This window comes from Miscanthus floridulus, chromosome 10, assembly GCF_019320115.1.
Source record: "Miscanthus floridulus cultivar M001 chromosome 10, ASM1932011v1, whole genome shotgun sequence".
Classification (NCBI taxonomy): domain Eukaryota; kingdom Viridiplantae; phylum Streptophyta; class Magnoliopsida; order Poales; family Poaceae; genus Miscanthus; species Miscanthus floridulus.
Window position 1 is genome coordinate 45,515,089 of NC_089589.1, and position 26,431 is coordinate 45,541,519.

At 45.7% G+C, this 26,431-nt stretch overlaps 2 protein-coding genes across 3 annotated transcripts; one reads left to right on the forward strand and one right to left on the reverse strand.

The window, feature by feature from the left end:
• Positions 1-5,495: 5,495 nt before the first annotated feature.
• On the forward strand, positions 5,496-13,372 carry LOC136488540 (uncharacterized). Its single transcript, XM_066485444.1, has 4 exons — positions 5,496-5,760; positions 6,986-7,020; positions 7,651-7,728; positions 13,082-13,372. The coding sequence occupies exons 1-4, from the start codon at positions 5,496-5,498 to the stop codon at positions 13,370-13,372; spliced, it is 669 nt and encodes a 222-aa protein (XP_066341541.1).
• A 9,339-nt stretch (positions 13,373-22,711) lies between these two features.
• LOC136490147 (uncharacterized) lies at positions 22,712-24,298 on the reverse strand. Of its 2 annotated transcripts, XM_066486630.1 has the most exons (2): positions 23,533-24,298; positions 22,712-23,367 (listed from the first exon to the last, which is right to left on the reverse strand). In XM_066486630.1, exons 1-2 carry the CDS (start codon positions 24,220-24,222, stop codon positions 22,831-22,833), a joined length of 1,227 nt encoding a protein of 408 aa, XP_066342727.1. In that variant the 5' UTR covers positions 24,223-24,298; the 3' UTR covers positions 22,712-22,830. The 2 variants fall into 2 exon arrangements, with proteins under 2 accessions (XP_066342727.1, XP_066342726.1); XM_066486629.1 differs by having other exon boundaries at positions 22,712-24,298.
• Positions 24,299-26,431: the final 2,133 nt, after the last annotated feature.

Genomic DNA, 26,431 nt, shown 5'->3' on the forward strand with positions numbered 1-26,431 from the left:
CATTTGTCACTTTTCTGACAGATTTTGTACCCTTCAAAGAAATAAGCATATATCCCAAAGTACAAATCCAGATACCACGAAATTTGGTGGAGATGTTCTTTACTAAGTTATCGAGCAGCTGTAAAAATTTGAGCTTCATTTGACTTCTAGATTGCTGCCATATATCAATTCTTCCACCACTGCTACATGCTGAAAACTGCTGCACTATAGCTGACAAGATCCACTCCAAAACCGAAGCATTTCTTATCCAATTCTCATGAAAATTGTACAGCATCTTATGCCATAAGTCTAGAGAATGTACACCAATTTTTATGCCAATCCAATAAGTGTTGATTACTCAAACATGGCTAAGATCACAGCTAGCTCAGATTTTCAATATAGGACAAATTTCAATCACTTGAGCTATACTTCATCAAATATGAATCAAACTTGAAACTAACTCGTTTGAATACTTACATAAGACATATGTCCATTCAATCCACTTACTAAATGTCATCTTATGAATTTATCCAACACAAATCAATCCAAACTTGATTACTAATCAATTATCCATTCAAACATCTCATAGCAAGCAACATTGCATATTTATCCAATTCAATCAACTCATATGCACCCAAATGAAATGATCAACAAGAGATATACCTTGGTTAGCTCATGATAATCCAACTAGCAAGCTTCAACTCAATTATTTGCAAGTCATCAAATATATCCAATGAATCACCAACAACTTGAATTATAGCACTTGTATGTTGATAGCACTTGGACTTCACTCAATTTTCACTTGGCATTGGGTTTGGATGTGCACTACGCTTCATAACTTGATTCAACATATGATGAACAATGTGAGATCAATTGAATCAAGTCTCCAATGCCGATGGTACCTACAATCAATCATCCACTTTTTGATGGTACCCAAACTAGTTTGGGTCCTCTCAAGTTAGGAGCAACATACTTAGGCGTAGCCTTAGTATGAATAGTGGGATGTTTTGCAATTGCAACCAATGAGATACCATTACCATCCTTTCTAATCACATCATGATCATCAATTGAAATAGGCTTAGAAATTTTACCTAGGGGACATGAATGTGCCATGTATCGCCTTTCCCGGCATGAGTAGCACTTTCTTTTTGCTTGAGCCTTCTCTTCTTTGCTCATGTGGTGCTTCTCATTGCCTTGTCTCTCATGGATTGCTTGAGCCTTCTTCTCAAGCTTGGTAGGACACTTAGAGGCAAAGTGTCCCACATTTCCATACTTGAAGCACTTGATGTGAGCATACTCTTTCTTCTCATCTTCATTCTTGCTCATCATCTTGGCATCTTGAGTTTGCATTGGATGCCTTGTCTTTCCACCCCTTCTTGTTTTCTTCTTCTTCTTCATTAAGTCACCATCTTCATGATTGATCTTGATTTGAACTTGGGGTGTCTTCTCTTGCTCAACTTGTGGCTTTGGTTGAGGCTTCACTTGTTGCTTCACCAATTGCTTGGTTGGGCACATTGAGGTAAGATGACCCCAAGTGTGGCACTTGAAGCACTTCACATGCCTTAGCCTCTCTTCTTCTTTCTTCAACTTGGGCTTTTCTTCATTGGGGCAACCATTTGCAAGATGTCCCACTTCATGGCACTTGAAGCACATGAAATGAGAGAGCTTCTCTTGTTCTTGCTTCTTCATCTCTCTTTCATATCTTCTCTTGCCCCATCTTTTGCCCTTGATCTTGCTCTTGTTGAAGCCAATGCCACTTGTGTCATTGCGGCTTTCTTGATGATTGACTTTGCTAGTCTTGAAGCCGACTCCACTCTTGTCACCAAAGTTTCTTTGAGTCTTCAACATATGCTCAAAGGTGACTTGAGAGTTGTAGCACCTCTCTAACTTGTTGCTCAATTTCTTCACTTGTTCATTTAGCTCATTGTTCTCCTTCAAAAGGTTAGTCTCACAAGATATAGAAGTAGGACAAGCATCTATATGTGAAGAGCATGGCATATCTAATAAATCATTACAAGAGGTGGATACATGCTTCTTGCCTACATCACAAGGGTTAGCAACAATTTGTGATTTATCATTTGATCCATGTGATGAGCTCTCATTATTTTTAAGTTTCTTGGTAAACATTTTAATGAGAGAAGCATGTTGTTCTAATAATTCATCATGAGATGCAAGTAGTGTCTCATGATTCAATTTAAGCTCATCATGTGAAGATTTATAAGCATCAAGTAAGTCTTTATGTTCTTCACAAGAGTTCTTTAGAAATGAGTTTTCATTTTCTAATTTCAATGTTTTAGCTTTCTCATTTTCTAAAGACATGGTCATGCTAGCAAGTCTACTAACAAGCTCATCATATGAATCAACATGATCAACCACATTATCATTTGATACCTTGGTGTCACCTTGTGACATGAGACAATGTGGTGTAGTTGGAGAGCTTGTAGTAGCATCAACATCATGGCTTGAGCATGAACCAACATCATCATCAAGATCACCATCAAGTGTGCTTGAGGTAGAATCATCATGTGCAACACTTGTGGCGTCATCATCAACCTTGTCAAGTGAACTTGTAGTGGATCGATCATCATCATTATCACTTGACCATGAGGTGGAGCAATCTTCCACAATCACCAAGTTGTGGTCATGCTCAACACACTCATGTACCTCCTTCTTGGTCTCATCCTCCTTCTTGAATTTGCCATCATCCCATGTGGAGGAATCACCAAAGGTTTCCTTGATGGACTCCCATATCTCACGAGCGGTTCCCTTGATGTTTACTTGTTTCATCAAATCAAAACTTAAAGCATCCATTAGAAAACAACAAGCATGTGCATCAAATTCATAGAGAACTCTTTGAGCTTTGGTGAGATTTCTATGGTCCAAGACATGGGTGAGACGACTTTGGACAACCCACCAAAATTTAGGTCCCTTTGCACAAAAATGATCAAGCATGTGATTTTTCTAAAGTGCAAAGTTTGTGCCATAAAAAATGTGTGCCTCACAAACATCTACCCATTAGACGCCATCCTCTCGGGTCGGTGAAGACCACAAATGAGAGACCAGGCTCCAATACCAATTGAAAGGGTCGAGATGGCGACTAGAGGGGGGGTGAATAGTCCTTTTTAAAACTTAATCACGTTGGCTAACCGAAACAAGTGCGAAATTAAAACTATCTGTCTAGCCAAGACTACACCCCTCTATCTATGTTCACTAGCACCTTGCAAAGATACTAATCAAGCAACAAAGGTGCCGGTCTAGCTAGAGCTCTCCTAACCAATTCTAGAAGCAAGGTTACACAAACCTATGCCACTAGTACTTTAAGCGACAAGGGAGTTACTACACATGCTAGTAAGCAAAAGCACAAAGACAACTAAGCTCACTAGCAATGCTCAATAACAAGGCAACCAATGCTAAATTAGAGAGCATAATTACTCAGCTACACAAACTAAGCAATGTGACTAACAAGGTTACACAAACCAAATTAGCCATGCAAGGGAGCTACTCCTATGCTACACAAGCAAGAAGGTAACTAGCAAGCTACATAAGCTAACTAATTACAAAAGCAACAACACAAGCTCATTGTATATGAAAGTAATTGCAAGCTTGTGTAATGGGGATGCAAACCAACGAGAAGAACAAGGTTGACACGATGATTTTTCTCCCGAGGTTCATGTGTTTGCCAACATGCTAGTCCCCATTGTGTCGACCGCTCACTTGGTGGTTCGGCGGCTAATTGGCATCACCCGCCAAGCCCGTACGTCGGGCACCGCAAGAAACTACCCCGGAAGTGAGGGTAGCTCAATGACATGCTTTTACTAAAGTTGCTCTTCGAGGCTCCCGCACGGCGAGCACAATGCCCCTCACAAAGCACTTCTCCGGAGCGCCGCACAAGCTTCTTGCGGGCTTCGACGGAGACCACCACCTAGCCATCTAGGAGGTGGCACCCTCCAAGAGTAACAAGCACCACCGGCTTGCAACTCGATCACCTAGTGCCACTCGATGCAACCTCATGATGCAATAGCACTAGAATCTCTCTCACACACAATCGAATGATCACTATCAAGTATATGTGAGATGGAGGGGTCCTAAGCACTCTCAAGCATGGACACAAAGTCCCCCAAGGTGCTCAACTATAGCCATGGCCAAAGGCCACTTCTATTTATAGCCCTAAGGGCTAAACTAGCTGTTACCCCTTCACTGGGCAACAGTCGGGTCGACCGGACGCTCCGGTCGTGTTGACCGGACGCTGGACCTCAGCGTCCGGTCGCCCAATGATAGCCATGTGTCACCTGCGTTCAACGGCATTCTTCCGATCTCAACAGTCATCTTCTGACTGGACGCAGCAGCTTCAACTGACCGGACGCTGGACCCTCAGCGTCCGGTCGTTTACAGTAAGGTACCGACCTTGACCGGACGCGTCTGGTCGGACATGATCGGATGTAGCACTAGCGTCCGGTCACTCTCTAGTGATACTACTTCATCCGACAATAGGACCGGACACTACCTCCAGCATTCGGTCACTTTCAGAGCCAGCGTCCGATCGACTGACCGACGCTGCACGCTGACTACCACCACTGACCGGACGCTAAGCCTCAGCGTCTGGTCACTGCGTGACCAGAGTCCGGTCCACTCTGTGGGACCTTTCTCATCTCCGTTTCTCCACCGAGTTGTTCCACATCAACTCCAACTTCATCTCCTTTGTAAAAGTGCCAACACCACCAAGTGTACACCACCATGTGTATGTGTGTTAGCTTTTCATAATCATTTCCCAAAGGGTTAGCCACTCAACTTGTCACGTCACTCAATCCTAGCGACGATGCAAAGTTAGATCACTCGAGTGGCACTAGATGACCGATATGCAAACAAGTTTGCCCCTCTTGATAGTATGGCCATCTATCCTAAACTTGGTCATAAACTTCTCTACACACCTATGACCGGTGAAATGAAATGCCCTAGGTTATACCTTTGCCTTGCGCATTCCATTCCATCTCCTTCAATGTCGATGCAACACATGCACCAACACGATCAACAATGATATGATCCACTTCATATCATCATGTGATCATATTGGTTCATCGATCTTGACTTCACTTGCTTTTCACCGTTGCCTTCGTCCATCAGCGCCAAGTCTTGCTCAAGCTTCACCGCCACGTGGTCCATCACTCCAAAGCCTCCGACTTGCCCTTCACGCTTGCAACCGGTCCATCAAGCCAAGTCATGTCTTAATCTTCTCCACCTTGATCACATGACTCAATGTCATGTCTCATGTGCAATGAGCTCCTTCATCACCACATGTGTGAGCTTTGCAACATCTCTAAGCCATTTTCACCTTCATGGCATATGTTGCTCACACATATGTACCTGTGGACTAATCACCTGTGTATCTCACATAAACACAATTAGTCCACCTAGGTTGTCACTCAATTACCAAAACCACACAAGGACCTTTCAGGTGCCCTCTAAAACCACCCCTCTTCTTCATCCATCATCCCCTTCTCTTCCAATCTGCAAAGAAAATGTCGGACATCCTCATCAAGTTTCTAAGTAGCCCGTCATCCAGCGAGGATGACTTGCCAGCCCACCAGTCCTCTGAGGAGGACGTCTCCTCTGATGACTGGATGCCTTCTAATTATAGTTCTCCATGGACCTCCGAGAAGGAGGACCCGGAGGAGGAGGACGAGGACGAGGAGGACGACACTGACGCCGACGCCGACGCCGATGACAACGACGACTCTGACTCTAACTCTGACTTCGACTCGCTTCCTCCCAAGCGAGCAAGCGGTATTTAGATTAAGTAGTTTATCGATAGTATAAGTAGTTTAAATAGTTTAGGTTAGTTATTATGTTTTTGGACAAGTAAAATCGTATACTCGTCCAAATTGTATTTATCTATATATGCAATGAATCAACGAAAAAAAGTTCTTTGAAATATTATGTTTCCTACTGCTGTTCTTGCTACCTATCTTTGATCCTTGCTATATTCCAGGAGATATTACTACGTAACGAATGTTTTTTCTTTTTCTGTATATATATTAATGAAAAGTAAAAATAGTCATGTACGGTTCTGGTTCCAGAAGAATCTAATAGCAGTTCAATTGCTGACAATCACTGTATTATAGCATTGGATTAGCATGGCAATGGTCAACTTAATACAGATATTGTTTACCTTATCCCGTGACGTCCGTTCTCGTTGCCAATCAATCTGGACCATCCGTTTGGAAAAGAAACCTAGAACTGCCCGATCCATTCCCCAACTCCCCTCGGCCCTGTCGGCGCATTGGCGGCTGTTGAAACCACTAAAAACCCCAGTACGAAGCCATTAGTTCTCCCCACCCATTGCTTCATCTTCATTCTCACTACTAGTTGCTTCATCTTCATTCTCCTCCCCACCCGCCTTTGCTTGCCCTGCCTCGAGCACCTTGCATTGTCATCGTGGATAACACCCCATGAACGTTAGATGGATTTGGTCACCCCCCATTGTTTGCATTTAGTTCCAATTGGTTTTGGATTCGGTATCAGTTTTGTTCATATTAGAAATTTCTTCATTGCAACAGATGTCTTACTTCGGAAGAAGCCATTCAATGCGAGCAACCTTGCCTTTTGGCGGCTAGGGGTGGCACCAGGCCCCCGGATGATGTTGTTTGCTACTTGAGGACAAAGCATTCACCTGGACCGACTGTTGATTGTTGAAGTCGTGGTTCGTCACCTCCTCGGACCACAAAATTTGACAAGAATCATTCAAAACCCTATTTGTGGAGAGATTATTATGCTTTGTAGGACTGGACATGAAGTAGACATATTTTATAGATACAATGTGTCCGTGGACGGAGATGCTGTCATTTTTGCTATGGTTCACTACCTCTGGCTTTCGGGACTGCATCAACCAATTGAGTACCTTAGCAACTGCTTACCCATCCGACATTAAGTCTTAGAATTTGTGAAACTTTTATGTTAATACTACATAGTCATTGAACTATTACTTTGGTTGAACTATTAATTGAATCAGTTGGTCTTGATTATGGTCCACGTGTACACCTCTATGTAAGCACAGAGGATCCAAAACATGCCTTCTTCTACAGGCAGATAGTACCCTGAACCGGCGGTGACACAACATTTCATCTTGGCAGGAGTCTGAGGGTTTCAAAGGACATTTTGGCGCCTTGGCGGGAGGCAAAAGCGTAGATAAAAGGCCTGGGCTGACCTCTTCACTCAGAGTGTGCAATACTTTGAACCCTAACTACTCCATGGCTGCATCTAGCTCCAACTCCTCCTAGTGGTCGGCACCATCCTAGGGCACCATCATGAGAAGAACACCGGCTTCTAGCGGAGGAGGCTACAACGGGAGCGGACCGCCCATCCTATGCCGTGTTGAGAACCACCCTTACGCATACCAGCCATCACTCTTGTGTCGCTGCGGCTTGAAGACGCCTCAATGGATTTCGTGGAGTGATGGAAACCCAGGACGTCGGTACCACAGATGCTACAGGGCAAATAGTGTAACTCAATTTCTTTCTTGTTCATTCTGTTTTTGCAATGCAAATGCCGAAATCTCGCTGTACTTATGGTAATTTGGTTTTTTCGTAGCCCAACTTAGATTGTGGGTTCTTTAAGTGGCACGATCCCTAATATGGAAAAATTCTAAGGACTTTGATTTTGGATTTACGTAACAAGATTTGGAAGCTGAAGGCGGAGGCCAATGTTACAACAAATGAAGAACATCTGCAGGAGGAGGAAGAGATTATGCCACAGGTTGAAGAAATGACTAGGGTTCCAATTGAAAGCATCTAGGCCCCTAGTTGGATTTCGGTGATTAATGTCAATACAAAGATTACTATGACTAACGTGTGTTTTGCAGAGACAATTAAGTTAGGTCATGGTAATGGAGATCGATTGGGCAATCGAGATTGTCATGCCCCTACGATGGAAATCGTTTCGGTTTTCAAAGGATGGACGACAAGGTAAGGATAACTAGTTCTAAGTGTCGATTGAAGTTGGAGAGACACTTAGAGTAGTTTAGGACTTTATTTTTTCCTTTGGCCATACTATGAAGGGGGGTATGAATGGGTAGCTTGACCTAGTTGAGTCTAGTGAGTTAGGTGTGGTGCACACTTGTTAAAACTAGCTCTAGGTAGCTCCTATGAATGCCTAAGATCCTTTGGAGCAAACTTCATTCACATATGTTCAGAAGTTGGAAGTGAATGGAGGGTCAAATACTGACCGGACGCTGGCTTCGGTGCGACCGGACGCTGGCCGCAGGGTCCGGTCAGTTCATTTGACCGAGAAGATCAAGTCTGGTGTGACCGGACGCTGGGAGGTCATGTGACCGGACGCTGAGGGCCAGCGTCCGGTCAACTCCAGTAAGGGTCCAGACTTAGAAAAGTGCGACCGGACGCGTCCGGTCAGTGTGACCGGACCCTGAGTATCCAGCGTCCGGTCGTTTACAGTAAGCATCCAAGAGCGACCGGACGCGTCCGGTCGGTACTGACCGGACCCTGACAGCGTCCGGTCATCACTTGAATGCTGGTTCGCGGGTTGAACTGACCGGAGCGTCCGGTCATCACGACCGGAGCATCCGGTCATCCCGCAGAAGCTCATAACGGTTCGTTTTTCAGGCTGGCTTATAAATAGAAGCTCCACTCATGAGTGGAGCATCCTTTGCTCATTCCAACAGCTAAGAAACACGTTTGTGAGTGCCAAGAAGAGCAAGATCCTAGTGAGGTGTTTGTGATTTGAGAATCCAAGAGAGTAGCCTCACTAGCAAATCAAGAGTAGCAAAGTGTGCATCCATCTTCTCATTAGGCTTCGCGTGGTCAAGTGAGAGTTCGTGCTTGTTACTCTTGGTGATCGCCATCACCTAGACGGCTTGGTGGTGATTGGGAGTTTGGTGTTCACCCGGCGGAGCTTGTGGGTGACCCAACTCAAGTTGTGAGCGGCTTTGGGTGATTCGCCGCGACGGAGTGTCGAAGAATCAACCCGTAGAGAGCACTTGATCCTTGCGCGGATCAAGGGGGAGCTACACCCTTGCGCGGGTGCTCCAACGAGGACTAGTGGGGAGTGGCGACTCTCCGATACCTCAGCAAAACATCGCCGCGTTCCTTTCTCTCTCTACTTACTTTGAGCTCTTACTTTGAGTATTTACTTTGAGCAAATTCAATACTTGTTTTACATCCATAGAATTGCTTGCTAGAGTAAGTTTGGAACATAGGTTGAGAGGCTGTTGTGCATTAGTTTGATTCAAACACTTTTCTAGGCACAAGGGGTTAATTGGGCTATCCGTAGGATTTGATTATTGCAAGAGAATTTAGAATTAGCCCAATTCACCCCCCCTCTTGGGCATCTTGATCCTTTCAATTGGTATCAGAGCCTCGTGCTCACGTTTTTAAGCTTAATCGCTTAGAGCAAGATGTCTCACGGGGATGGACCTCCTCCTATCTTTGAGGGAGATGATTTTCCATATTGGAAAATCCGCATGGAGGCATACTTAGAAGCTCTAGATGTTGGAATTCTTAGAGCCGCCTCTCAAGGGTTCCCCACACCTAGGAATGCCACACAACTTCAAGGCGATGAAGTGAATTATGAGAAATGGAATGCAAAGGCTCGCAACACCATTTTTAGAGGCCTTTGCAAAGAGGTGTTCAATCGTGTAAGGAACCACAAAGACGCCCATGCTCTATGGTCGGACGTTTGTGCGCTCCATGAGGGAACCAAGAGTGAGCGTGAGGAACGCTATCATCTTGTGATTAAAAAGCTAAATTCTTTTGAGATGTTTCCCAAAGAAAGTGCTAATGAGATGTATTCTCGATTAAATGTTCTTGTAGAGGAAGTCAATGGGCTTGGACTTACTCAAATGTCACCATCCGAAGTTGCATCTTGTTTCAAGAAATTTGCCAAGAGAGCTCAAAATGAATTTGAAGTGAAGCTCAAGAAGATAAGGAGTGACAATGGCAAAGAGTTTGACAACACAAATATAGAAGCTTATTGTGATGAAGTTGGAATCAAATATGAAGTCTCCGCAACCTATACTCCTCAACAAAATGGTGTAGTTGAGAGGAAGAACCGGACTTTGATCACTCTTGCAAGGACAATGCTAGATGAGTACAACACCCCCGAAGCTCTATGGGCGGAAGCAATCAACACCGCATGTTATGCATCCAACCGCCTATTTCTTCAAAAGTTCCTTGTCAAGACACCATATGAGTTGCTAAATGGGAAGAAGCCGGACGTCTCCTTCTTTAGGGTGTTTGGTTGCAAGTGCTACATCTACAAGAAGCGGCAACACCTAGGGAAGTTTCAAAGGCGTTGTGATATAGGTTTTCTTGTTGGTTACTCATTGAAGTCCAAAGCATATAGAGTATTTAATCATGCCACCGGCTTGGTTGAAGAAACATATGATGTGGAATTTGATGAATCTAACGGCTCCCAAGGAGCACATGAGAATCTTGATGATGTAGGTGATGAACCATTGAGGGAGGCTATGAAGAATATTCCGGTGGGAGACATCAAGCCAAAAGATGATAAAGATGATGTACAAGTCATTAATCAACCCTCTTCATCAAATGTACCACAAGATGGTGAAAAAGTTGGGAGAGTAGAAAATGAAGATACTCATATCTCCCATGAGCAAATGGTGGTACAAGCACAAGATGTTGATGCCCCACAACCTCCTCCTCAAGTGGTCAATAGAAGAAATACACCTCTCCTACAAGATCATCCACAAGATCTCATCATAGGGAGTCCAACAAAGGGGGTGATGACTTGATCTCAAAAACTTACTTCATTTATTGCTCATCACTCCTTTGTCTCTTGCTATGAGCCTACCAAGGTAGAAGATGCTCTTAAAGATCCGGATTGGATCAATGCCATGCATGAAGAGTTGAACAACTTCACTCACAATGAAGTTTGGAATCTTGAAGAGCGACCAAAAGATGCAAGAGTTATTGGAACAAAGTGGGTGTTCCGCAACAAACAAGATGATCAAGGTGTTGTTGTGAGGAACAAGGCAAGACTAGTGGCAAAGGGGTTCTCTCAAGTTGAAGGTCTAGATTTTGGAGAAACCTTTGCACCGGTTGCAAGATTAGAAGCCATCCGTATCCTTCTTGCATATGCATCACATCATGAAATGAAACTATATCAAATGGATGTGAAAAGTGCATTCTTAAATGGCTTTATTAATGAACTAGTCTATGTTGATCAACCTCCCGAGTTTGAAGACCCTAGATATCCTAATCATGTTTATAGGTTGTACAAGGCACTATATGGGCTTAAGCAAGCCCCAAGAGCTTGGTATGAGCGCCTTCGGGACTTCCTTATTGAAAAGGGCTTCACCATTGGGAAGGTCGACACCACACTATTCACCAAGAAGCTTGATGGGCATATCTTTATTTGTCAAGTATATGTTGATGATATCATCTTTGGATCATCAAATGAAGACTCTTGCAAAGAATTTGGTGAATTGATGTCTAAGGAGTTCGAGATGTCAATGATTGGTGAGCTTACATTCTTTCTCGGTTTTCAAGTCAAGCAAATGAAAGAAGGCATATTCATCTCTCAAGAGAAATACACAAAAGATCTTCTCAAGAGATTCAAGATGGATGAATGTAAGCCAATCAAGACCCCAATGCCTACCAATGGACATCTCGACCTAGATGAGGGAGGTAACTCGGTTGATCAAACTCTCTACCGTTCTATGATTGGTAGCTTGTTATATTTAACCGCATCTAGGCCCGACATCATGTTTAGTGTGTGTATGTGTGCTAGATTTCAAGCTAGTCCTAAGGAAACACATTTAATTGCCGTAAAAAGAATCCTTAGGTATCTTAAGCACACACCAAGCATAGGCCTTTGGTATCCCAAAGGAGCTTTATTTGAATTAATTGGCTATTCCGATTCGGACTACGCCGGATGCAAAGTTGATAGAAAGAGCACATCCGGAGGGTGCCATTTGCTTGGTAGATCACTTGTGTCTTGGTCCTCCAAGAAACAAAATAGTGTGGCTTTGTCCACCGCCGAAGCGGAATACATTGCCGCGGGTGCTTGTTGTGCACAAATATTATACATGAAACAAACTTTACTAGACTATGGAGTAGTTCTAGAGAAAGTACCTCTTTTGTGCGATAATGAAAGTGCGGTAAAACTTGCAAATAATCCGGTTCAACACTCTCGCACCAAGCATATAGATATCCGCCATCACTTTCTAAGAGATCATGTAGCTAAAAATGATATATCACTAGAAGGTGTAAGATCCGAAGATCAATTAGCGGATATCTTCACTAAACCGCTAGATGAAGCTACATTTTGTAGATTGCGGAATGAGCTCAATGTACTTGATTTTAGTAACTTCACTAAAAATTGAGCTTGTGTTGTCCCTTGCATTCATTGTAATATACAACATGTTTAATTTGTGGCAATGCATATAGGGCTTGTCTAACATGGTTAAGATAACCGCCGAAAAGCGTGTGAAGAAGCTTAACCATGGATCAAACTTGACAAGCAACTAGATTTACTTACAAGCATTACATATGCATGAATGTTGTTTTGTCGTTTTGTTCCATTTGCCCTCTTGTTGCCTAGTTTCTTAAAAAGAATTATAGCCTAAGGCAAAATATTTTGAAAAATATGAGGGTTTGAGAGAGGTCACTCACATCAGTCCCAATTGGTGTTTATTTGGATCTTATTCAAGTTGGGACTTGATTGGGAACAGGCAGCGCAAAGGAAGGTTGAAGGATTGCTGGAAAAGGTGCACCGGACGCTGCACCGGACGCTGCTGTCCAGCGTCCGGTCAGTTCACAGGAGGTGAACTGCTGTTGAAGGAGTGACCGGACGCTGTGTCTGTGCGTCCGGTCAGAAAGGGCTCAGCGTCCGGTCGATCGGAGGATGACAAAGTTAAACTGACCGGACCCTGCCTGCGTCCGGTCATGGACCACCGGACGCGTCCGGTCGCGATTCCAGAGGATTTGGACCTCTCTGGAATCGACCGGACACTGGGTGGTAGCGTCCGGTCGCTACCACCGGAGCGTCCGGTCAGTGGATCTCGCGCGACTTCAAGTCTCTTTTCGGTTTCCTTTTCTATCGTGTTTGGGGCTTTATAAATCCGGACCTTCAGTTCACCTGCCTTGACCTAACCAGCGCCTCCGTGAGCCCGCAACCAAGCCGCCACCTCCTGCCTAGCCGCGCCGCCGTAGCCTCGCTCGCCAGCCCTAGCCCGAGCAGCCGCACGCCGCTGCAGCCTCGCCGCGCCACCACGCCTGCCCAGCCGCGCGCCACCACGCCTGCCCAGCCGTGCGCCTCCGTGCCCCTGTCCCGCGCCACCACCGGTCCGTCGCAACCAAGCGCCGCCGAGCTCCGGCCCTGCCTTGCCTCTGCTCAGTGCCTCGCCGGCCTCCTCGCGCCCTAGCTCGTTGCTTCATCGTTGCCAAGGCTGCCAATCTTCGCCGCTCTTGCCCTATCCTTCCATTGTTTGGTAAGGAAAATCTTGTGGTTCAATCTTGATCTCCAAATTGTGACCTAGATCAAATTCTAAATACATTGATTCCCCATTGCATTCAGGGCGTTTGACCTAACCCTAACCGGTTCCGAGATCCCCCACGTGACGTCTTATCTATTCTCGGATCGCTGATCGTCAGGTAGAAAGCCACTCGATTCAAGTTCACATCTAAAATTGCTTTCTCTATTAGGATTTCGCATCTATTAGATATATGGTATTTATTTGTATATCCATCTATTCTATCGTGCAGCGAGTCGGTTCCGTTGTGTTTCAATTGGCAGTTGGCAGTTAACTCGGAGCCAAGCTCGTGAGTAAGGATCGAGGCCAAGCCTCGAAAGCGACAGTTTGACAGTTGATCTTCATCAGCGTCAGTTCACCATCTTGTCTGTTCAGATGGCTCGCACCAAGAATGTTGGTGGTGGCCCAGGTGAAGATGATCGGAGGCCCCCGCCTCGTCAGCCAGCTGGATCCAAGGGCAAATCAACCAAGCAAGTAACATCCAAGAAGCGGAAGTACCCCGACGCAGAGACAGCGAGAGCAGCAGCTGTTGCAGAGGCCGCAGAGCGTGCCGAGAGAGGTGGCACCCGCAGCGGAGTTGTCATTGCAGATCAGCCAGTTTCACCCGCAGTCAGAGCTGCGATTGAGGAGGTTGAGCGTCGTCATGGTAGTCCAGCAGGGACTGCCACGTTTGTAGGACGACGGGTTGCCATTGAGGAGGGTCCGTCAGCACAGCAGCAGCCTCCACCAGCAGAGCCTCAGCTAGCCCAGGAGACTCAGGAGAGTCAGGAGACCGAGCCGGCACCTCAGCTACGCCGCTCGAGTCGTACCAGTGCTGCAGTTCCACCAAGGCCAGCTACACGGCGCAGGGGTTCACGCCCTCCGCCCAGACCACAGGGTCCGCCTCCAGTGGTTCACCTCGACTTGAGGGCCGCTACAGCCAGGCAGGTTCAGCAGCTGTGGTTTGTTGAGTTTGAGGTTTGGTTCCCTCCGAGGAGGGATGAGAGAGCAGCTGAGGGGTTCTACACGCCACTGCAGGAGGATTTCTACAATGCATATCTAAACAGTGGGGCAGTGTTCAGATCACAGAGGGTCTGTCCGATAGAGTCCATTGTGGCAGCAGCCGGAGAGGGCATTCGGCAATACTTGTCATATTTGCCAGGACTGTCAGATCTGATTGGACGGACAGGGATATATGTACCTTCTTGGGTTCGTCAGTTTTATGCCTCGCTCTACATCGATCCTCATCACAGATTCATTCACTTTGCCTTCAACGGCAAAGACTATAGAGTGACGAGTAGCAGGGCCAGAGAGATATTGAGACTACAGGAGCAGCCTGTAAGGTTGCATGAGGTTTGCTATGGACATCAGGAGCCTCCCAGGCGTCCTCATGGAGGGTTGGTGCCCCCTACAGACTTAGTGCGCCATTGCTTCAAGGAGCCATTTGGTGAGGGGTCGAGCAGGAACCCCAGTGACTTGACTCCTACAGCGAGGATACTAGAGGCCATCATTAGGAGGACACTGCTTCCCAGGTTGGGATACAGGGAGGGCCTGACTCGCTTACAGCTCTGGCTTCTCAATGCCATCATGCAGATGACAGTGTTTGACATCTGGGACCTCCTTCTTTTAGAGATGGAGGATACTATAGCTGAGGGATTCAAGGGTCGCAGGCAGCTTCCCTATGCTCACTGGATCACGTTCCTCATCCGTAGAGTTGTGATTGATAAGCCCCCTGGCATGATGGATGAGTATACAGGTGCCACTACAGAGTTCCTAGCTTACAACCTGTCACAGAGGATCAGACACGCCACTCCTCAGGCACCCAGTCAGCCTAGCCATCGCCCCGATGTGCCAGAGTCTGCAGCTCAGCAGGACGAGATCATCAGAGGGATTGCAGCCACTGAGGAGGAGGAGCTAGAGGCACAGCAGGGAGTGAGTGAGTACAGTGACAGCTCTGACAACGACTACCAGCCTATACCTCAGATGCCTCCACGCAGACACAATGCAGAGGCCGGTAGCTCCAGTTCTGCTCCACCTGCTCCACAGACAGACCCCGCTCTCATTGCTATTCTTGAGCGGATGCAGCAGGATCAGACACGACAGGCACAGGAGACAGCTACAAACTTCGCACAGTTTCAGGCTTGTCAGGACGAGTTTTAGCAGCAGCAGCAGCTCCTTCAGCACCAGCAGTTACTCATGCAGCAGCAGCTCATGGGATTCATACAGCATGTAGTGACAACCATTGGGATTCCACTGCCACAGACTTCGCCCCAGCTTGCACAGCCTCCTACCACTTCGACGACTCCAGCAGTATAGCCCATCGGGCTTCAGAGTCAGGGACAGCCTCTAGCTCAGTTTACTTCACCTCCTGTACAGGTGTCCCAGTGGTTAGCTTCACCTGGTATAGCCCCGCAGTTCACTCCTTATCACACGGGTTTCTCACCAGAGCAGACTTCCTCGCTATTCGTGCCTGAGTCGTCAGTCTCCAGGAGTCTTGGAGCATCATTCAGCGAGTTGACCGGCATGCCTACTCCGCCTCACATGCATTCTGCCGGTCCGTCTACAGCAGCTCCAGCTATCATGACCACTTAGAGGCTCCCCTCGTCTGTCGCCTCGTCAGATCCTACGATAGACATACTTGCAGCTTCACAGGCAGCACCAGCCCCAGCTCAGACCCAGACCGCTTCAGCGACACTTCCTGCTTCAGAGGGTCAGTCAGTTCAGAGCTCAGGGTCAGATGATGATGGCGCCCAGTTCCATCTTGCTCCACGTACTTCAGCGCCCGACTCGTCCGCTGCAGCCCCGCCGACCGACCCTTAGGTTTTGGTGTTTGACGCCAAAGGGGGAGAGGGTTTGTGTATGTAGACTTAGGGGGAGCGAGTTTTAGGGGGAGCTAGTTATCTAGTATTAGCTTATTATATACATTTGGAGTTTTATTTGTGTGATACACTATTACTTATGCATTCGTGTGTTTTCTTTCATGCATACTATTATATATACATGTGATAGTGCTATCTACATGATTGTGATATTTGACATGTGTGATTTCTACTTTGCTTTATCTATATGTCATATCACTTGTGGAATGCTCATTTGCTTTTGCTTCCGCGTTTTTACTTTGAAGCAAATGAGCTTTGTTATTTGTACTCATGCTTAATTCATATCCTTTGAGTACATTGTGTTGGCTTGGGTCATATAAGCTTGATTAACTCTTTTGTTCTTATTGACAAAAGCTTATATGAACCAAGCCCGTCAAAAACCTCACTCCATAACATACTCGAGGTGGTATTGTCATCAATCACCAAAAAGGGGGAGATTGAAAGCATCTAGGCCCCTAGTTGGATTTCGGTGATTAATGTCAATACAAAGATTACTATGACTAACGTGTGTTTTGCAGAGACAATTAAGTTAGGTCATGGTAATGGAGATCGATTGGGCAATCGAGATTGTCATGCCCCTACGATGGAAATCGTTTCGGTTTTCAAAGGATGGACGACAAGGTTAAGGATAACTAGTTCTAAGTGTCGATTGAAGTTGGAGAGACACTTAGAGTAGTTTAGGACTTTGTTTTTTCCTTTGGCCGTACTATGAAGGGGGGTATGAACGGGTAGCTTGACCTAGTTGAGTCTAGTGAGTTAGGTGTGGTGCACACTTGTTAAAACTAGCTCTAGGTAGCTCCTATGAATGCCTAAGATCCTTTGGAGCAAACTTCATTCACATATGTTCGGAAGTTGGAAGTGAATGGAGGGTCAAATACTGACCGGACGCTGGCTCCGGTGCGACCGGACGCTGGCCGCAGGGTCCGGTCAGTTCATTTGACCGAGAAGATCAAGTCTGGTGTGACCGGACGCTGGGAGGTCATGTGACCGAACGCTGAGGGCCAGCGTCCGGTCAACTCCAGTAAGGGTCCAGACTTGGAAAAGTGCGACCGGACGCGTCCGGTCAGTGTGACCGGACCCTGAGTATCCAGCGTCCAGTCGTTTACAGTAAGCATCCAAGAGCGACCGGACGCGTTCGGTCGGTACTGACCGGACCCTGACAGCGTCCGATCATCACTTGAATGCTGGTTCGCGGGTTGAACTGACCGGAGCGTCCGGTCATCACGACCGGAGCGTCCGGTCATCCCGCAGAAGCTCATAACGGTTCGTTTTTCAGGCTGGCTTATAAATAGAAGCTCCACTCGTGAGTGGAGCATCCTTTGCTCATTCCAACAGCTGAGAAACACGTTTGTGAGTGCCAAGAAGAGCAAGATCCTAGTGAGGTGTTTATGATTTGAGAATCCAAGAGAGTAGCCTCACTAGCAAATCAAGAGTAGCAAAGTGTGCATCCATCTTCTTATTAGGCTTCGCGTGGTCAAGTGAGAGTTCGTGCTTGTTACTCTTGGTGATCGCCATCACCTAGACGGCTTGGTGGTGATTGGGAGTTTGGTGTTCACCCGGCGGAGCTTGTGGGTGACCCAACTCAAGTTGTGAGCGGCTTTGGGTGATTCGCCGCGACGGAGTGTCGAAGAATCAACCCGTAGAGAGCACTTGATCCTTGCGCGGATCAAGGGGGAGCTACACCCTTGCGTGGGTGCTCCAACGAGGACTAGTGGGGAGTGGCGACTCTCCGATACCTCGGCAAAACATCGCCGCGTTCCTTTCTCTCTCTACTTACTTTGAGCTCTTACTTTGAGTATTTACTTTGAGCAAATTCAATACTTGTTTTACATCCATAGAATTGCTTGCTAGAGTAAGTTTGCAACATAGGTTGAGAGGTTGTTGTGCATTAGTTTGATTCAAACACTTTTCTAGGCACAAGGGGTTAATTGGGCTATCCGTAGGATTTGATTATTGCAAGAGAATTTAGAATTAGCCCAATTCACCCCCCCCCTCTTGGGCATCTTGATCCTTTCACCAATGAAGATGATGGAAGATTTCATACCTTTGAGAAAGAAATGTGCTTCCTGTTCTTCTTTCACCTATTTTGTACTTACCTTAGTTCTTGGCATATTCATTGGTAAGTTGCTTAGTTCACTGTAGTAGATTCAAGTATCAATTTATGATGTATCAGACTAAAATCTATCACTTTTGTACAACTATTGTTACACTAAATGCAAGGTGATTATCTAGGTGTTCAATTTATTGAAATATAAATGCTTGTACATCCAAGTATCAATTGATGTGTCGGGCTAAAATTTATCACTATTGTACAACTATTATTGAACTAAATGCAAGGTGATTAACCAGGTGTTCAATTTATTGAACTGTAAATGATAGTAGATCCAAGTATCAATTGATGTGTTGGATGCATCCTACTTCTCTAGACACTAGGCCCTGGTACAGGGGCAACCAATTTATTGAACTGTATATACACTCCTACGGTCCTACCACACCTTCCTCCCATCAATTCCCCACTCTGCTCCCTTGCTCTGCTTCACCCTGCTAGCGTTGAACGAAAGGCAGCCTCTCGCGTGCTCACTGCTCCTTCACCTCCAACCTCGCCGTCGCACAAATCTTTAGCGCGTCGTCCTTGCTTCTCTGCTCCATCCGGATCTAAGGTAACTACACTGGATCTGCTCCTTCACCTCCAACCTAGCTACAGTGATTTTGTTGGATCTGTAGATGAAAATGCATTTTCTCGTTCTGGAGTTTGTGGCCTTGTATATCCGTGGAGTGCAGCTTGTTAGCCTTATTGTCCTCAGTATTGGTTCACCAAATTAGTGCTTTGTGAACAAAGTCGATGAGCTAAATGAAAGTGTACCAATGGATGTGGATAGGGTTGTGGTCAATGCTCGGGATAACATAGAGATTGACAACAATCCCATGGAGGTCGACAACGATCTGCAGGATATTACGGAGATTCACAACGATCCCATGGAGGTCAACTAGGATCTGCATGAAGAATGATTAATTATTCAACCAATGATGTACATATGAAGGTCTTTTAACTTTTGCATAGTGTCAGCCTAATTAGTATTTGCATTTTAGCTTTCAGAATGTTTGTTAGCTTGGTAGTGTGCACCTACTTATTCGGTATGAATGTTTGGAACTCAAGTTGGATTCCTTTCAATCCGAGAGTACTGGCATTGTGATTTTCTTATGTTTTCTAAGTGTGTAGTTTGGCTTTCTTTCAATGTAAATCTGTGTGCCTTATTATTCACCATCGAACTCAAGTTGGCTTCCTTTCAATTTGAGTACTGCAATTGTGCTTTTCTTAGTTTTCTAAGTGCGCAGTTTCGCTTTGTTTCAATGCCAAATGTTAAGATTGTGTGCCTTAGTGTTCATCATCGTATCATATGGCGGTCTTTGGGTGGTAATAGGACCCAACCGCCAGTGATGGTACTATGCATTCACCGCTGCTTAGTTGCAAAATTTCTAATCCCGTGTTTGAATCCTCCCGTGCGGAACTAATGAAATTTTGATTCCCGTGTGGCATAAAAGTTATGCAGAGAGCAAGCAACCCCTGCCCCAACATCCTTCCTTAACCCTTTCCCCTACCACCGCCCCCTTCCCTCCCCCCCACACACATAGCTTTTCTTGTCCTCATTGCTGCTGTTCGTCATCGCCGCTCCTGCTCATGACCACTAGCGCACGAGCTGCTGCTATCACCGGCATTGCCACTCGTGCTCACCACGGTTTAGATCCAAAGGCAAGTGTAATAAGGCCTTACTTGCATCGCCGTCCCTTCTTCTCAAAATTCATCTCCTTACTAATGTTTATTGATGCAATTCCACGGCAGGGTGGCCTCATCTCTTTGGCTGGTGGTGTCCTTCCAGATGAAGGAGGCCCACAATATGAGGAACGCTGTGGACAGCCTCTCAGACGATGTGCTTGCCGACATCTTCAACTACCTCCCCGCCCGGTCCTTGTGCTGCTGCAAGTGTGTCTATCGCTCCTAGAGGCGCGTCATCTTCGACTCCTATCAACGTAAAAAGCTTTCATAAACTGTCATCGACTTCTTCTATGGCAGCTGGTGGAAGGGCAATCGCCACTTCACCAGCATCACCGGTGAATGGCCCTCCTTGTCCTTCTTGCCCTTCCCCCTTAAAAAAGTCCTAGTCTCAGATTGTTGCAGCGGCCTCATCCTTTGCTGGTGTGCTGGGCCTGATGTATTACGTCGCTATGTTGTTTGCAATCCGGTGACCGACAAATGACATGTACTGCCGCGTAGCATCCGTTCTGTTGGTCAGGCTCGCTTAGGTTTTGAACCAACGTCCTCGCACTTTCATGTGATTGAATTTGTTGAGGTGAAGGGTGCGTGCGTAGGTGTGGAGATATACTCATCTAAAACTGCAGCATGGATCTTTAAGGAATCTGAATGGAGCGAGGGTAGTATTGTTCTACGTTCAAAATCGAGAAGTGTTTTTCTTAATGGTTTTATGCACATGGTTGAGTACTCTGCGATAGTTGCCATGGATATGGAGGGAAAGACATGGAGGACAATTTGTAAACCAGGTGGTGCTAAAATGTCCATCCATCAAGCTCAGGGTCACCTGTGTGTGTGCTATGCCGATTTTTGCAATAGGTCTTGGCTTTTAGTGTGGATAATTGAAAACTATGGTACTAATAACTAGAATTTGAAGCATGCTGTGGACACGGAGGAACTGTTTGGATGCATGAATATTAAAGTTGGTTCTAAGCTTTGTGGTAAGGAGTACAGAGTGGTTACAGTTCACCCAAAATGGAATTTTATTTTCCTTGTTGGGAAGGATAGAACATTGATTGCATACGACGTGGACCGCAGAAAGGTTCATGTCATCCATGCCCATGTCATCAGCTTTTGTAGATCAAGAGGGCGTTTCCATATGAACAGGCCTTACTACCTTTCTTATGTTCCCTTGTTCATGGAGTCATTACTAGAGCAGTAAAGGTGCATTTCCTGTATTTCATCGTCAAGACAGTATTTGTTCAGGTAGGCAGTTGTTTTCATTCTATGCATGTATAGACCAATTTTGGCTTGTTAACTAAAGGAATTGTATGTTCAATATTATTAATTCTGTTGCTTTGTTCAAGTTATGGATCAGAGATGAATAAGAGGAGTTCCATGGTATATTGGCTACCAATCTGAAGGATGCACTAATTATATTCATTTTGCCTTGCAAGCAGGAGTGCCACATATAAGGAGCATAGCTACGTCGTTTCGTTATGTAAGTCTTTATAGATCAGTACCTTTAGTATGCTCTATGTACCACTTGTGTTAGGACATCAGTTGAGAAAGATGTTATGATAGCGTCCATTGTTATTGTAAAAAGTACTCTTATTTGTGAACATGATTTATGGGTGTAATGATTATATATATGTATGCTTTGTGTTCATCAAGCTATTAAGGGCTCAGCTGAATTAGTAACTATTATGAAACGGAATGAAATTCTGTCACCGTCGCTATAGGTATGATGCGGCAGGGATCAAAAGTATATCACCGCCGAATCCTTTAGTAGCCCGACACCGACTAAACGATCATCAAAGGCGGATCGTGGTGCAAGGCGACGGTGGCCATGACCTTTGTACTGACGGATCATACGTTGAAGCGACGACGGTGTTAACCTCTACATAGGCGTCTCGGTCGACGAACCGACAGTGAACCCGCACCGCTGACAGTAGATCGAAGTATAAGGCGACGGTGCTGGTGACCACTACACAGGCGGTTGATGTGCCCACACGATGGTTTTGATAGCCTCAACACAGTCGGATCATTTGTCAATGCGATAGTGTTAGTGTACATCCATAGCCGGGTCGTGCTCCAATGCAACTGAAGTAAGGACCTAATCACGGACGGATCATAAGCCAATCAGCGGTGTTAGTGTACACCGCAGTCGGTCCCAGATGACGACAGTGAAGGCTATGACCATCACTGTCGACAGCTTACTGCCGAGGCTAAAATTAGACTGCGATATGGATTACAACGTTGCTGCGAAAGGTGCGAGTGTAGTAGTGAACAATACTTTTTAGCCTGGCATTTTAGCGAAACAAACAGAGCCAATAACATGCCTCGCCTGTATTCAAAATATCTTCTTCGATTACGTCAAAACAACTTTAAAGGATAGGATTCCACGAACAGCCTAGAAACACCAAGCACACTTAACCATGAATTGCAAGAAATATTGGTATAAAGGAACATCAGCATAATAGTGTCCAGCAAATCTGAAACCGATGCTCATCTAGATAGGAACTAGTATGACTCCCCCCCACAAGGCACAAGTGCAAATGCACTAAAAATCTGGAACTTGAAAACAAAATAAGTGCACATAAGTTTACTGCCCAAAAAAAAAAAAATCACCAGAAGGCCATATGAAACAACAGAAAACTTGTCTCAGCTGTGAGAAATAAAACATCATGGCCCCTGGCCCCAAGTGGCATAGGATCAGGCTAACAGAGTTGATCTCCATAAGTTCATTCAGGAGGAAATAACAATGTTGAATTCATCACTTTACCATCTGCTTCCCCAAGTTTGTCCTCTGGTATGTCTGCAGCAAATGGTGCCATAGTACCATCTTTCATGTTGTACACAAATCGGTGGAGGTGACCCCACAAAAAGATATAGATAAGATCACCTTCACCTCCACCTTCACCATAATGACACGAATGGAATGACTTGCTGCTGCATGGGCTGATGAAGATGCAGTCGCCATCCAAGCTCTCAATCTCAGTTAATCTTACAGGGTTTGTGCTCAAGTCTGCCTCAAATACTCTAACCTCAACAAAGCTTTCCCCAAATTCATCATTGCCATGGCATATCTCAACAATTAATAGTTTTCCACGCCACTCTAGTATGCACCAAATGTTCTTACAAATGCTATCACTGACCTCTGGCATTTCAATTGCACAACATTCGACATGAGAAACCATCAAGCCACTGTTGTCATCAGCGATCTCAAAGATCAAGAGGTCTGCAGCGACTTCACTGCAACTGAGCATGAATAGCTTCCCCTGGCAGAAGACAATATCAATGAAATGAGCTCTCCAGGCACCATCACATACGCACCATGACTTCATCCCAGACCGCCAGAGAGCAAGCTTAGCAGCACTCTTGACGTCGGAGAGGGAAGCCACAACACACTTGGAACCGGAGTCCGGTGGGGAGGATAAGATGACCTTGGTGAATGACATGACGCACGGTGCAGTGTTGAACGCGCAATTCACCACACCAGAGCCATTGATGATGGGGAGAGACGTGCTGAAGGTATCGGCGGAGCGTGCAGCTCCTGAACGACCTGAAGGAGGAGGAAGACGGATGACAACCTGGGAGAAAGCGTTCATCAGGAAGCACCGGAGGTCGCCAAAGTAACGACTTTTGTTGCGCTTCACGCCCACGAGCCACCCCTCGAACGAGCCCACGCAGCGGACGTTGCCAGACCCTGCCGTCTCCCTCTCCGGCAGCGGGACGCGGCGACACGCGCCCATCAAGGTCCCTTCGGAGCGAAAGCTGAAGAACGAGAAGTCGGACAGCACCAGCAGGGGCGGGCACGGCGGCAGCCGCCGGTGGATGCGCGCCGCGGCGCGCCACGCGCGGCAGACGGAGCGCAGCCTGGCGCGGTCCTCCAAGAGGACGAGGCGACCGGCCACGACGCCTAGGATGTCCGGTGGGAGGTCCGCCCAAGGCCGGTGCTGCGGATGCTGCACCTCGTCGAGCCTTGGTGCCTCCGAACCAGGGACGCACTTCGTCGAACACCTTGTCTGCGCCACCGCCGCCAGGGACCGGGACGCCTTGGACCTGTTGCGGGCGCAAACAAGTAGAGACGCGTCACGAATCTGATCAGCGGAGCTTCCCGTCCCGGAGTCCATGGTTGCCGAACAGCGTTGCGGCGCCGGCCGCCGGGATCCCGGCTCGGGGAGGAGAGTCTTGCTCGACGGACCTTTGTTTTTGCTCCTCGCCTCGGGGTCGGGGGCGACTCTGGCTTCTACGAGATTTGACCTTTCAAAGTCCTGGTTGGTCTCACTCTGACACGTGGGACAACTATCTTTTTTTCAGAGACTAGTGGGGCCAATCGGCGGGCCACTATCTTGAGATTTTTTTTAACTCAGAATACAGTGAATTTGTGCAGTAACTTTTTAAGCAAATTTTTAAACAATTTTAGAAAAACAATTAGTATTTCAAAAATAATTCAAGTAAATTTTTTAACAATTTGGCAAGTTTAAAAAACAATTTTAGAAAATAATTTGCTAAAGATGAGGTGCATCTATATACTTCATACCCAATTAGTATTCCAAACCCTTATATGTGCCAAGCACAAATTTTTTTAACAAGTAAAGATATAGGTGCATCTATATCTAGAGGTTGTTTGGTTGTGTGCCACGACTTGCCACATGTGCTTCGGTAGATGTTTAGTTCCCTACTAAGTAAGGCTCGCCACTTATAATAGAAGCATTTGCCACTGTTTTTCAGTCAATGTGCGGCGTGCTTTTTCTCTGCATCCTCCACAAATAGGGTTTGATTATATTGGCTGACTGTATTAACCTGTATCCATGTCTGTGCATTGCAGTTCACTCGTATTTGGTCACCTGGATAGGTTCTTAGGCAGATTTAGACAATGCTCAAATAAGACCCAATATTGCATTAGCTAGTATGACAAATTTAGTTGTATTAGATCAATACAAGTTTGCACAAGACGATGCTTCACACAAAAATAAATTGGCCACATTCGCTGGTCTGAATCTTGGCTGAAACTAGCTAAAAAATACTGTTCTGGCTGAATTGTTGTGAGAGAAAAATACTGTTACAGCTGAAAAAACAAGCCGAATATGGGGTAAGCCGAACGGGGCCATTATATCCCTATATCCGTATCTTTACTAGAAACATGAGACCTCAATTACAACATGAATGTGACTACGTGCAACAAACTATAAACAACAAAACATAATTTCATCAAACGACTTGCTTGTGTAGAACTATCAAACACCAAGACATCACACACGTTTATGTTGGTTTAAGTTATGCTACATGATGTCTAATACTGATCTGGCCTACTTCAACAATTTAGGTGGCCGGTGTACAACTATGTCTGAACGAGACATGTAAGCAAAAAAAAGTCATGTTGCTGTTGCCGCCACTAACGTGGCATGTTTGGATGTTTTTCTAAAAATTCATTTTCATCTTGCAATTTGGTCCTCTCACAATTTAGCGTACCTATGATCTTCTTATTTCTCAACCCTCCCAAATTCGTAAACAAGCACCCAAAATCTAGAGGTCAAATCGATATTTTGCATGACGGAGCACATTCGTGGTCGCCATGAGGATTGAATACGGAGCCGCGAAGGCGCGAATAGTCTCTTCATGGGATGCGGTGCACCGTGCACGTTCACAGACGACTCTATGGTGCGTGCCATCCTGCTGCGGGCCGTGGATGAGGGAGACGTGTCCATGGTATCACGTGCTTCGCAATTAGCTCCCAGGAGCTGCATCATCCAGACAGGTCGATAGCCATCTCCTACAACTTGTTGGTATTTGTCTTCTAATACAAGTTTGAGTTTATCTCAAAATCATCTTTTATTTTTTTGAGTCTTCAATCAGCCGGAGGGTAGATCTGTAATAATAAATGGTTGCCAAAACTCTTGCAGAGGCAAAAATAAAATTTTTTCTTTTTCTAAAAAAAATCACATATCATTAGAAGCAAAACTCCTTTGCCACACTATAATCTAGAAGACACTAATACCACCAGCTGACCGGTCTTTGCTCTACATAGCCTAACTCTATACATCAACAATATTTTGCAAAAATGGGAGTGATCATTCCTTAGCATCACAACCATAAAAAACTACTAATCGACCTTTCTATCATTCCTTAGTATACACCCTGTTCCATGGAAGCACATGAAAAAAATCCACGATGGTGCACTTCTACACTGAAAAGTGACGAATTGTCTACAATCTTATAATATAAGCATGTTCAGTATTGCATTTGGTATCTATTATTTTACAAAAGTAAAAATGTAATCTTTCAACAAAATATCACCAAAATATAGTGAAATTCAACACCTCTTTGTACTGAATCCAA